Source organism: Nannospalax galili, unplaced genomic scaffold (assembly GCF_000622305.1).
Source record: "Nannospalax galili isolate Female #2095 unplaced genomic scaffold, S.galili_v1.0 scaffold5716, whole genome shotgun sequence".
NCBI classification, from domain to species: Eukaryota; Metazoa; Chordata; class Mammalia; order Rodentia; family Spalacidae; genus Nannospalax; species Nannospalax galili.
The window spans coordinates 89,656-104,044 of record NW_008337965.1 but is presented as its reverse complement, the minus strand read 5'-3'; the positions used below and the strand labels follow the sequence as shown (position 1 = coordinate 104,044).

The 14,389-nt window shown below is 40.7% G+C and overlaps 1 protein-coding gene across 1 annotated transcript in view; it reads left to right on the top strand.

Moving 5' to 3' along the window:
• Window positions 1–601: 601 nt before the first annotated feature.
• Tmem185a (transmembrane protein 185A) overlaps window positions 602–14,389 on the top strand; it is a 56,951-nt gene continuing 43,163 nt past the window's right edge. The window contains exon 1 of the mRNA XM_008832867.2: window positions 602–789. Coding sequence (XP_008831089.1) covers window positions 752–789 — 38 coding nt within the window. The 5' untranslated portion in view covers window positions 602–751. The remainder of the gene's footprint in view (window positions 790–14,389) is intronic.

The following is a 14,389-nucleotide window of genomic DNA, read 5'->3' as shown; positions in this document are numbered from 1 at the left end:
GTTAGGATAGTCAAGGGTGAGTTCCACATCTCTAGTTTTGGCATCTTCATGAATAGAATAGACCTGCTGCTAGGATAGTGGGAACCCAGGATGGGAAAATGGCTGAGGATGGGTGAAGACTTGGGTGTAGGGTTATGTGAGTTTCGGATGCTCAGCATAATGCACATGCTGGCTTAGGGCTTGGAAGGGAGGTTTATATGCAAATTGGATTCACTGAAAAGTGTGGCAGGTGAAGCCTGAGCTGATCAGCAAAATGCCATGTTTCGCCCACTGCCACTGCAGCCGGCCCAAGGCTCAGTCAATATTGGGGACAACCTCCAGAAGGCGGCATGGGCCAGGTGACAGGTGTCCACGAAGACCTCACTGCGGAACTCCTGGGTTGTGCGTTCCCTCCTTTCAGGCTTCCACCCAGTAAGTGTCTCCGCGAGGTTTTTCCTCCCCTCCTTCCAAGGCTCCCTCTTTATCCTAGTCTCTACCCCGCCCCCGCCCCCCGCAGTTCCCAGGGTATACTGCGTTAGGACCCACAAACAGCTGGGACCATCCTCGCCCAGAGAGCTCTGGGCGGGGCTCAGCGCGCATGCGTAGCCTCGCTACGGAAGCCGGAAGGAGGGGCGGAGGCGGTGGCTCGGGTTTCTCACCGCGGCAGCGTTGGGGACGCGGCTGGCGTTGGCATGATGAACCAGCTGTGAGGCGCAGGGCTGCGCTGCGCGGGGCGGGGGAAGAGGTGGACACCGCTGCTAAGTTTTTCGCCATGAACCTGAGGGGTCTCTTCCAGGACTTCAACCCGAGGTGAGGCGGTGACGTTGGCGGTGCTCAGAGAGTATGCGCAGCGGGGCTGGAGTGCGGGTAGCGGCCGGGACTGCGGGGCTGCTGCGATGCTGCAGCCCCAGGACCCAGGAGCCCCCCGAGTCCCGGCTTCCCGCAGCTCTCCGCCAAGCCCTGTGGTCCTGTGTCTGTCCACCCGCTTCTTCCTCCTGCGCCAACTGGAACCTAGCAGCCATGGCCCAAGTTGCCAGGCTCAGAGCCCTGTCCTCCCCTAGCGGAGTCCATTGCTCGCCACTGCTCCTCTCATTGGTGTTCTCCTCCTGGTATTCCAACTTCCCAGTCTCACTTGACCCTGACACCCCCACCCGTTTCCCCAGCTGTTTCCTCCAGTTCCTGTCAGCCCCTGGGGTTTTCCTTGGATTGATGCCCATCCCCGTTTGTTTGCTGCTTTGTCGATCTGAGGTCTGAGATACTGAGTTCTTAAGAGTCGCTGTCAGGCTAGGGTAAACCTTACATAATACCTCTGGGGGTGAACCTGATCGTTTTCCACACGCGCTTTTGTAGCCTTCACTCTAAGTTTATTTGCAGAAAGTAGATAGTGCTGTTCTTATTTCCTCCACATGGAATACCTAGTGGACAGGAAGGAGAAAACACTAGCTAAAGAATAAACCTCTGTCATTGCACTTGCCCAACTGTGGTAAAACTCTGCTTCCTCCCCAGGCTGTGAATTCCCCAAAGCAGAGTCCACTTCCTGATCTGTCTTCCACAACACCTTCCAGCCAACTTATCTAGCATATAGTAGGCACTTACAAAATGTCTGTGGAAGCAAACTGAGTCAAATGACAGAGACCAGGCCTTAAGTAACCCAGTGATTCTCTGCCCTTCTCTGATCCCTCTGTAAGATAAGGAGTTCACTTTGCTGATGTGAGTCCACCACTCTACGAGGACGGTGGTATCTTTTTATGTCTCCAGTGGGAAGACATGCACTCAGTAAGCCATTAGTCTGCTGGATACTTCTGATGCTTGTCAGTTGCAGATTGGAATTGAAGGGCAGGGAAATACATGAGTTACTGTATTGTGTGTTACTGAACTGTGGGGGCCAGAGAGACGACTTTCTTGGATGTTTGTTGGCGATAAAAGGAACTGAGATACTGACTTTGGGGTGCAGTCTCCTTCGGGTTGGTGACATTTTAAACCAGAAGTCACTGTGGTGGCTCAGATGCTCTTATTTCTCTTTTCTTTTCATATTCTGGTCTTGATCTGCGCTAGTCATAATTGTCAGCCTTGAAGATATTCTGCATAGAGGTGTTTATTTAGAGTAAGTACCAGAGAGTTAACTGCAATGCTTTCCTCTGTTGCTCCTAGGAGCCTTAGGAGTTAGCTTTAACTTGCAGGACAATAGGGTTGCTCCTGACTACACTGGACATGTCTTGTGTATTTCCATTGTTTGGAGACTATGATGAGAAAGATAAGAAAAAGCTGAATCGTTTTGTGTCCTTGAGCAATTCATTGATCTGTCTGTTTAATCTTTGCAATGAGTATACTCTCTCACAAGGCTAGTGAACTGGAATTAATGATTGATTACACAGCATATTACAAATTGAAACCTCCGTGACTTGTTTGCTATGTGACAGATAATCCAGAAGCTACAAAGTGATGCCTCAAGTTATCTAACAGCAGAGTAGTGAAAGCAAAATAGAGATTCACTGGTAGCACCTTAACCAGTTTTTCCTTTAGCATTTTTCCTTCCAAATACTGGTATCTAAAGATTACAGTGAAATACTCTGAAGAGATTTATATTAATCATCAACATTTTTATTAGTGCTTAAATTCTGTGTGGATTAAAATACATCTCTCCCTGAACAGATTACAGGTCACTTGTGGCACACTATTTTCCTGATTCAGTATTGTCAGTGGGAAAGAAAAGTGTTACAGATAGTCCAAGAATACATTGTCTAAGTAATATTGACAAGTTAGTTTTGTTTTAAATTAGTAATGTTTCATGTCTTGTGGATACATCTGGTTTTCAACATTGTGTTTTAGACTTGTTCTACGCTGAGGAAAGCCTTCCAGACATCTAGAGGAGTGTAGACAGGAAAACATCCTATACCGTGACCTCAGATCTTTGTGCTGCTGCCTTTTTCTCTGCCTTTAATTCTGAGCTAATTCATTATGTCCCTCTTACCCCAGGACCTCAACACACATAGTTTCTTTAATAGGGAAGAGTCCGTCTGCTCTTGACCTGATTACTTCTCACTTATCATTGAAATTTCTGCTCATTAGTTGTTGAAGGAAGCCATCCTGGTTTCCCCAGACTTGTCAACTACTCTCTGTTTGTACAGTCTCTGCAGAACACCATAGGTTTCCATTAGACCACTTATTTGTGCCCTTGATTTTGTCTATGTGTTTATTTGGTTAATTCACATCTCCCCTACTGAAATTTAAGCCAAAACCATTAGCCAAACTATTATTATAGTTTGTGCACATAAGACAATAGTTGGTTCAGGAAGTATTTGGGAAATGAATAACTCACCAGACCCTTTAGGGGCTGCTGTTTTCAATGACTGCTTTCTTTTTTTAATTGATTTTTTTTGAATTTTATACAGTGTATTTTTATTGCATTTATATCTCCTCACCCATCCCTAACCCTCTGCTATCTCCCACCCTATTTTATGTTATAATATATTTCTATATCTCAGAAAAAATAGTATTAGGCTTTCGCCTGTGACCTGTGTAGCCTACCCACAGGTTCCCAGACCTGATATCAATGCCAGGTATGGACTCCATCTTATGAAATAGACCTTAAATCCAATTAGAAGGTAGTTGGTACTTGATTGCTCCCATAATATTTGTGCCACTATTGTAATAGTGGACTTATCTTGCCAGGCCATTTCTTGTTGTAGCTCACAGGATTCATAGTTGTGTAAGGTTGATGATTAATTGTCTCTTCTGGTAGCATGCATAGCACCTTCCAGCACTATGAAAGCTGGTTAGTAGAGATGAAACTTTGAAGTCAGATCAGCTTGATTTCTCCTTGTTTGTTCTACAGCTCATATATGTAATGTTTTCAGAAATAGAGTCAAGTTTTGTTGGGTAACCAAGAGCTGGGGCAATGGCCAGTATTGTTTGAGGGTCTGCGAGACCCCTGTTCAACAGCTTCTAAAGAGGGAGCTCATTACTACAAAGCAATGACTGCTTTCTTGGTGGTGTATTGGCTGTTTCTCTTGTCTCCTCCATTCCTTGACAGTGCAACTTTTCCATTGGAGAATTGGGTAAAACATTAATACTGAGGCAGAGTGTGATTTTCTTTACTTTGGTGGTTATTAATATGTCAGAAAAATAGCCATAATCACAGTTTGTTGGTTCCCAAGGCATTGGTTGTGCCAGTTACTTACCTTGTAAACCTTGGTGAAAGAGAATTAATGGCACTATTGCCAAGGCTCTAGAAATTGTAATAACAGAGAACTGTTCAAAAATGTTTGGCGCCCAGTTGTACAGGTCTGCTAGCTGATGGTCTACATATTTCTATCAGACACAGAACTAGTTGATCATAAATGCCTTTTCATAATTGCTTTTCACACAGGTTAAAACTTACTGAAGCAAACATACTACATCTACCAAGAGGTCCTTTCTTGACTGTCCGAGGCCTCTAACAGCTTGGGTGCGCCTTTGATAGACTAGACAAATGATTAGAAGTGTGCAGAATTGGGAAAATCTGATTGCAGAACGTCCCTGGGAGGTAGAGATCTGGGTGTGTGTGTCCTTAAATGCTCAACCTGATCACATCACAGGACCATGGGATTTTCTACTGTGTTTGTAGAGTTGGTATCTGAGAGAGAAGGCCTTCAGCCCTGGTAGCCACGCAGCACTAGAGGGCTGTAAGAACTCTGCTGGGCCTTCTGGCTCATCTGTATATAGGACTTGGGTGCATTCTGCAGATATTCTGGGTTAGTACAAGGACTAAGAAATGCCTATCTGGGGATTTCTTTTTTAAAATTCGTTTTGAAATATTTTATTTATTATTTTTATTTTATGTGCATGAGTGTATTGCTTGCATGTAGGTAGGTGCACCCATGTCCTGCAATGCCCACGGAGATCAGAAGAGGGCATTGGATCCCGTGGAACTGGAGTTACAGACAGTTGTTAGCTGCCATGTTGGGTGCTGGGAATTGAACCCGGGTACTCTGTAAGAGTAGCGAATGCACTTAGCCACTGACCCATCTCTCCAGCTCCTCCGGGGGTTTATGTGGACATGTAATACAATGAGGCAAATGGTGTTTGGAAACTTCCTATATGCTCTGTCTTCTAAACACATTCTGTAGTTTCTAAGTTATCTTGTCTTTTATTTGAAATCAGGAACAATTAATGTGATTGCTGGTACCAGTTTACTACAGGCAGCTACCTTATCTTTACCTCTTTTTGCAAAGCATATGTATAGTATCCATTCATGGAACATCTCTAAAGATACTTTCATGTGCCAAGAAATGTATTAAATGCTGTATGTACAATATTAAATGGGATGTATTTGCCTCCCATTTACAGGACCTTAGGTTTGATTCTCCATCACTAAAAAATACACAGTATTACTCCAAATTATCCTTACAGATTGCATTTTAAAAAGCAGGCTACTAATCCATCAGTATGACTATATTGTTAATACCTAAAATGAATTACTCAGTACCTAAATGATTTTATATCTCTTATTCAGGCATAGGAAACTACTGATAGAATGTTATCTTTTTTCTTGATTTTGCTGATTAATAGTTAATAATAGACGTGACTTATGAGCACCTACTATGTGTTAGCACAATGTTGGTGTGTTATTTCCATTCTCCCTACTCTTTACAATAACCCTACAAGTCAGTAACAGCCTCATTTAATTCTATCTTTAATGCTGATTTATCTATCTATCTATCTATCTATCTATCTATCTATTTATTTATTTTGTGGGTATGGACATACCATGTTGTACATGTGGAGATTAGGAACCATCTTGTAGGACTCAGTTATCTCCTTCTAGTGTTTGGTTCTCAAGGATTGAACTGAGGTTGTCAGACTGGGTGTCAAGTGCTTTTTACCTGATGAACCATATTGCTGGCCCCAAGGGCCTCATTTTAGAGAGTTTTTGACTTCTTTAAAACCACACAGGGAATAAGGGGACAAATCAGGACTCTAATCTAGGTAGCACACATCTCAAGATTTTTCTCCATCCTACATGACTTGTTACCTCCTGTTTATTGATGGCTATTCATTCTATGGTAGAGTAGGTTCAATATACCGAGGGGCCTTTTATTTTTCAGTTGAAAAATGATTAAACAAAACAAGCCTTATGTTGGTGATTATATATCCAATTATATATCCAACTTCAAAGAAGTTACGTGGGAAAAATAAAATATACCTATTTCATTCTTTGTTGTCCTTGTTAATCTTCTAGAATTACCTTTAGAATCAGTTTTACAAATCATATAAGAAAGTCTGTCTCACTACATTATAATCATCTATTATTTTTGAACCTGGTTTGCTCACATAACCTATTCACTAAACTTGGCTCTGGCTGAATTTTGGCATTTTCTAAAACTCAAATTCACTCTCAGTGAAGATTTGGTACCATTTATGATATTCAAAAGAACATACTTCAGCCTCTGAAGGCACTTCTGAGAAGAATGTTCCAAAGATGGTTTGAGCCGTGACATAGTGGAATTAATGCATTGCCTTCCAATGGGAATGGTTAGAGGAGGCAAGTCTCATGTAAATATATACTATATGTATGTGTGTGTGCGTGCGCGCGCTATGAGTCCTTTGAGAGCCAGAATTTTGAGGTACTTAATAATGTGCCAAATGAGTACATGTTAAATATAAACAGACACGAACAATTGGACAATCCTTGTGGGAAAGAAGCAGTGTATTAGAGAAATGTTAGTTTCTTAGGACTCCAGGAATTATTGTTTACTAATATTGTGGTAGGAGCCTCTGATTGCTTTCCCTAGTGATAGATCATTTGTGTACAAGGTGACTACAGTTTCAAATAAAAGCCTTGGACTGAATTCTATACATAGCTGCTTTATAACTGGTAATTTAGTCATTTGTGAAAAAACGTGATGCCTAGAGGAGATTTTTACAACAATGTGGTAGAATTTTTCTCTTTGATAATACTGTGGAAACAATATATAAGATGTATTATTTGCACAGTGCTTTCACTTACCTGATCTTAAGGAATCAATATATGAGAAATCAAATGACACAAATAGGAACTAAAGAATGTGAATATAGATCTTCTCACTGGCCTGGACTCTTTCTAGTCTTGCTTAAGAATGGTTTGTTTTCATCTAATTTTTTGTATATCTCCTGGTTAGATGCCCTTAACATTTTTCATCTTAATAAAACCAGTTAAAATTTCCACTAACATATTTCCAGTTGCTTAGTAAAGTTTTTCTCAGTCTAAAAGGTGCAATACTTTTAGTAGTTTTTGAAAACAGTAGTAGTTTTCAATTGGAGCCCTTCTCTCAAGTTATAAAAAGGACACCTGGAGTATGAGGTGTGTGTGTGTGTGTTACGGGGTCGGGAGACTGTGTGTATGTCATACAGAGAGGGGGGAGGGAGGGAGGGAGAGAAACAGAGAGAAAGAAGTGCTTACTTGCATATATATATATATATATATCTGTACACATACTCTAGTTAAGCCATTAGGTTACACTCGAGAAACTCAGTGGACTAAAAAGAGTTTAACTACATTATTTTGTAGAAAATAGATGTTAGAACTTTTACACTGAAAAGCATCCTTTTGCTGTATATATGTGAGCTTGAGCAGAAAGTTCCTTATACATTTCAGAGAGGATAGTGGCTTTTGTGGTCTAGTCCAAGATACACTACTCAGTGGTAATGCACTAATGTTACTCATTCAGAGCAGAGTGATATAACTCCATTTTAAAGACAGTTCTATAGTTTGAATGCTGTATTATTCAAAATTTTATGTTTTAGAATCTTAATCTTTGAATTAATATGTTAGTAGCATTTGGCTGTAACGGGAGATTATTAGGATTAGATGATATTTTAGGTTTCTGTGAGAGAATCTTGAAGAAGCAACTTAAAGGAAGAAAATTTCTCTGGACTTTCAGTTCCAGAGGGCTCAGCCTATCATTGCTGGGCAGCATAGTGGGGTAGCTTGGATTATGGTGGCAGTAGCATGTGACAGAGGCTTTTCACAATTGTAATAGACTAGAAAATGGAGAGCCATTAAAGAACCGGGGGCTGACTGGGTGAACAGGTCTAATGACCTGCTCCCAGTTACCTGCTTCTGCCACTAGGCCCCATCTCCAAAAGTTTTACAGCGTTTCAAAATAATGCCCCCAGCTGGGGAACAAACATTCCAAATATGAGCCCAGTCCTGTGGAACATTTTAGATTCATACCATAACATTATACCCCTGGCCTCCAAAGGCACTTGGCTATGTCATAATATAAAATGTATTAATACGTTTAGCTCAACTTCCAGAATCCCCAAAGTATTAGCAGTTCCAACATTGTTCAATAAAGTTCCAAGTTTCCTGTGAGTCTCAAGGCAATCTCTTAGCAATGACGGCCTGTAGAATAAAAAAAAAGTTACCTTCTTCCAATATACAATGGCATAGAGTGAATACACACCATCCCAAAATGGATAATGGGGTATTGAGAGGAGGGACCCAGCAAGGCAAATGTTAAATCATGTAGCTCCATGTGCACCATCTGAGGTTGTGGTGGAGTGATGTGAGCTCCAACAGGCCTGGATGGCCTTGTTGTTTGTAACCAACATAGCCTTTCTCTTGGCCTATCTCCTCTGTGCCTTTCCTTAGCAGACATCACATTCCTGGCATCTCCAGTATCTTGGGGTCTCCATTGTTACTTAGGCTTCACCTTCACAGCTTCACACATTGCTCTTTCAAGACCTCTTTCCCAGGAACCTGACTGCGTTATTCATTGTGTGGCCTTACCAGCTTTCCTGAAACATCTCAGTGGAAGCCTTCAAGACTCTATAACTCTTACATTCTGAATGTCTGTAGAACCAGCAGCGCATGAAAGACACCAGGCTCAGGTGCTGGCTTAGTCACAGTTGTAGTGGCCTGTGAATGCCTGGGTGGCCCTCAGGAGTTTCTGGTGTTAGCCTCTTATACCTCTCCACTTCTAGAACTATAAGGAGTCATTTTTTTGCTTTAATTTTCTAGTGTCAGTTATTCCCTTATGCAGATAGAAAGCATGTTAAGAGAAAAAAATGCCGCCCCAAGTAGGGATGTTGGTTTTAAAATACGTGAAAATATGGAAGTGGCTTTGGAATTGGGTAATGGCTATGATGGAGCACATTTGAAGGGAGTGCTAGGAAACATTCTGTATCGCTGTTAATGGAGCAGGAAGGATAATTCTGGTGAGGGCCCAGGAGAGAAGACAAGAGAGCCTGGAGCTTGTCAGAGATTATCCAAGTTGTCATGAGCAGAATGTGGATACAGCTCTGGACAGTACAGGCCTTTTCGATGAGGTCTTAGATGGAGTTCAGGAGCAAGGATTGGAAACTATAGTAAAGCTCAACCTTATTAAAGTTGAGAAGAGCTTGGCTGTATTGTATCCATGCCCAAGAACTTTATGGATGTAGAATTTAAGATAATAAGCTTGGATATCTTATAGGAAAACTTTCTAAACAACAAAACATATACTAGATACTTTAACTGTTTGCAGTAAAACAAGAGAGCAAAGAGTTTACTTATAGACAGAATTTACCATTAAAAACGAAAGAGTGGCAATATTGGCAGAGTTGTTAGGGTCAGAGCCTGGACTTTTGAAGTTCTAACAAGCCAGGATCTGCCACCTGTCCTCAGTAGGCCAATTAAATAAGTAAGAATGAAAAGCAGAAAAAAAGAGATTTATTTGATGTCATCACATTGAGAAGATGAACAAAGTGATCCAGTGACCTCCCCAAGTCTTTCAGGATCCCGATGAGAGATTTAGGTTTAAACACAAGGCAAGAAGTATGCATAATGAAGCAGTCCTGCTCAGTGTGGCCCTTCCTGTCATGGATGTAGTCTCCCTGCAAGGTGGTGTGACAAGTTGTTAGAATTTTATGAAATCTCTCAGAGATGTGTTCCCATTCTGCTGGGCAGTAGAGCCCCAGGCCTTTCCTTTTTACCAGGATGTGACTCCTGGGGAGGATTCTAGTTTCTTGAGGTTCACTGTTTTAATAGTAGTGACTAAAGGCCTATTTGCTAAAGGTATTAGTACAGCTGGAGAGGCTCACATTGAGACAACAGAAGAATCCCACAATGGCATTTCTGAGATCCTCAAAGCATCTACTCCCATCATAAGCCCACAGCTCTTAACAGTGACAGAATGATTTGGTGGAACAAACCAAGGGCATGTCTGCAGGTTCATTATCCTGGACAACCTTGAGTCTCTACTTGGAACTACAATATAGTGCTTTCAGCCATTCCAACAATGGCTCAAGAAGAAGCCCCAGTTATAGCTCAGGCTGCTGCTCCAGAAGGCACACACCTTAAACCCTGACAGCATCCATGTTGTATTAAATTACACAGGCCTACAGGTTGGAAGAGTTGTGAGAGCATGTTTATTCTACCTAAATTTTAAAGAATATATCAGACATCCTATGGGCTTAGGCAGAAACCTAGCACAGAGGCCAAATGACTCCTACGATCCCCCACTAAAGCAGTGCTGAGTGGCAGTGTGAATCAGAGATGCCAAAAAGAGAGTGCCTACTAGCGCAGTGCCTAGTGGGACCGTTATCACAGGACCACTGCCAGAACCTGAGACAAGCAAAGCCACAGGTGTGGACCATCAGACTGAGAAGTAAAATCATGGGATTCCAATGTAGAACTGCTGGCTGTACCCAGACTAGCAAACCCATCACAATAGGACTGCCTGAGGCTTGGAGACCCAATACCCGGCACTCCTGCCTGGAAGTAGAACATGCAATGAAGGATTATTCTGAAGTCTTAAGATTTAATGACTGTTATGTTGAATTTTGGACTTATTTAGGGTTTGCAAATCCTTTTCACCTAATTTCTCCCTTTTGGAATATCTGGCCTGTGACTATTTTACCATGATAGTGTGGAAATAGGTAAGTTTTCTTAATTTCTTGGGCTCACAAATATAGACATTTGCCTCAAGGTGAATCATGATTGAGATTCACCCATTTGGATGTACACAAGACTCTGGACTTCAGATATTTGAATTAAGTGGAATAAGTTAAGACTCTTAGGGTATTGGGATGAAATTAGTATATTTGACATTGTGAGAAAAATGTTAATTTGAAGGGTACTAAAGGTAGCTATGATTTGATTGGACCCTCTGAGTTTATATATCAATGGTATTTGGAAGTGTGGCCTTTAAGAGGTGATTAGAATTAGATGAGATCATGAATGGCATTGGTGTCTGATGATGGCATTGGTATCCTTATAAGAATATGAAGAGAGACCCAAGCTAATAGCTTGTGGTGTCTTGCCTTGTGATGTCCTCTACCATGTTGTGTGTAGCAAGAAGTCCCTCACCAGATGCTGAGCAGTTGCTGGTTGCATGATTTGGACTGTCCACCCTCTGGAGCTGTAGTCCAAATATCCTTCTGTTCTTTGTAAATGACTCAGTTTGTGTTTGCTGTTAAGTTATAGGAGCATAAACAGATGAAGAGCTACATTGGGCAGAAGTGAAATTTGCTACTTTGTGGAGAACTAAGCAAAATCTGTTTACATGTGGATTTCATTCTGAATGTTTCTTCAAAGACCATGACTTTTAAAGAAATCAAATTCTTGTCTTGACTATAGCATCCTTCTTTTTCCTGTTAGGCTTGACATTTCTTTCCTTGAGACAGGGTCTCCCTGTAGTCTCAGCTGGCCTGGAACTCACTATGTAGCATATCGGCCTCTATCTCACAGAGATCCACCTGCCTCTGCCTCCAGAGTGCTAGAATTAAAGGCATGTGCCACCACACGTGGCTGGGGCATTTCTTATTTGATATGCAACCAATCATCATTTATTGGTCTTGGCTCCAGAATATAGTGATTAAAATGATGCACCAATGAAACAAAGTATCTAACTTATGCCTCTTAAACTAAATTTGTATATATATATATATTTCTACTCCACAGTTTTTCTAGATCTCCATTTTTCCTAGCTAGAAACTCAGTTCCCCAGTTCTGACCCTTCTTTCTTGCTTGCTTATTTAAACTTTTGGAGTGGATACATTTTCTCTGCATTTTGTTTTGGTGGCTGTCCAGGAAATGTGATGTCTTAGTTGTATGTTAGTAATGTGTTCCATATTCTGGAGTAGTATTGTGTTTCAGTCTTAATGCAGTTATCATTCTACTAACATTTAGTACATATTACCTGATGTAAGGCCCTGCATTAAGCACTTCCTGCAGGGTGAAGAACCCTAACCTCAGCACCATCTGCTAGAGGCACTGTTAGATACATATTGCTCTTGTTTACATGAATCATCTCATCAACCCTCTTACATTCTTAACAATGGTATTGTAAGGCAGTTTTAAAGATTTTTTTGTCAGTTTATTATGGATTATGTAGAATTTCTTCCTCCAGTCTCTACCCAGTACAGTCTGCCTTACACATTCCTTTAACCTATCACTCTTTTACTAAAAAGATCTTCGGTATTTCACTACAGCCTATTAATAACTTCTAAGGACTTTTCCATGCTATTTGTATTATTCTAGCATCCCACCCCAGGCAGCTTGTGGTCTTTTCCTTTCAGGACCCTTTCTTCTGTCACTTTAGGGTTGCATCAAGGAGGATTTACAAAATGGGTTCTGTGTCCTGTCTTTGGCTTTTAAAAATCTTATTCCCTTTATCTGGCATTCCCTATCTCCAGCTTACTTACTGAGACTCACTTCCCTAGCTCTCCCAAGGGAATGAATCTCCAAATCCCTCCTTTGGTGATAGTAAGAAATTAATTAGTGATACACTATCCTCCCATTTTCTTAATAGTCTTTGAGCATTGGGAGCAGAGAAACTATGTCTCTTCTTTGGTTCCCATATTCGAACACACAATAACTGTTTTAAATTTTAAATTAGATGTGTATTTTGTTTATTTTCATGCTGCCCCAAGTCCTTTCTCCTTCCCCCAGAAAAAAAATCTATATGTGTGTAAATAAAGTATATTTCTTTTTCCTGCTAATTAATTTAGCATTAAATTATTATTTTAGCATTCCTTTACACGGTTTCCCTAGGAATTCTTCCTATGTTATGTATTATGATTTAATAGCAGTATGTAGAAATGCACAACAAAATTATTTCTGTATATTCTTAAATGAAAAAATGTCAGGGATGCTTTTTGATAGGAAATTTAGATTTAATTATATGTATACTATATAATATGTATATGATGTGAAAGAAGTGGGGTATTTGACAAGGGAAAGGGGACCAGTGGGTGGGACAGGACAGAGAGTACCTGAGGGTAGATATAAGCCAAAGATGTATATGTATGAGAATGTCATAATGAAAGCCAATATTTTGAACACTACATTTTTAAGAATTGCGTGTGTGTGTGTGTGTGTGTGTTGTGTATATACATATGAAAGTAGGTGGGTGCCTTCTGAGGCCAGAAGAGGGTGTTATATCCCCTAGAGCTGGAGTTATAGGTGGTTGTGAGATACCTGGTGTGGTTTCTGGGAATCAAACTCAAGTCCTCTGCTAGAGAAGTGTGCATGCCTAACTGCTGAACCATCTCTCCAGCCCCAGAACTTATTTTATTAAAAAAAAAAGTCAGACAAATTCCATATTCTGTGGCTATGTGGTTCATTTTTCATTATTTAGGCTTTTCTTAATTCATTGAAATTCAGTTTATCAAATTACTGCAATAATAAACTACTTTTCTAATCCCCACCCAGGCACAGTAACCCTATCATTTTAGATTTTTTTTTATTGTTGATTTGACCTTTGCCATTAGTTACAAGTGTAAATCTTCAATGAACTAAATTTAGAATTCACCTTTCAATCCAGCAAGTGACCTTTCTTTTCATAGAACTGTCATGGGCAGAATAATGACCTACCCAAAATAAACCTACATCCTAACCCTTGGTACCTAGGAATGTGTTCCCTTTAGTGGTAAAATACAGTAAAGCCAGCAGATGGAATTTTGTTTGGTGGTTTGCTGATCTTAACATAGGGAGATGATTCTGCATTGTCTGGCTGGGCCGCTTATAATCACAGGGTCATTAAATGTAGAAGAGGGAGGGAGGAGGCCAGAGTGATTCAGTGTGAGTGGAACTGAATGCCCTGTTTCTGACCCTTTGAAGATGGAAGAAGGGACTGCTTGCTAAGGAATTTGGTAGCCTGTGGAAGCTAGAAAAAGACATGGAACAGTCTCTTCTAAAGCTTCCAAAAAGAGTGAGGATTCAGTGATACCTTAAAGGTTAGCCCAACAAATATATTGTATATTTGACCTCCAAAGCTGTAAGATAAGCTGGTACTTGTTAAGCCAGTAAGTTTGTGGTGATTTTCTATAGCAAAAGCAGGGAGTTTAACATTGAGGACATTCAACCTATTGATATTTTTCTAAATTCCAATATTTGAATCATGAATCATTTTTATATTATAAAATAATCTAATATTTAAAACATTTCAGTATTTTTATTTTCAGT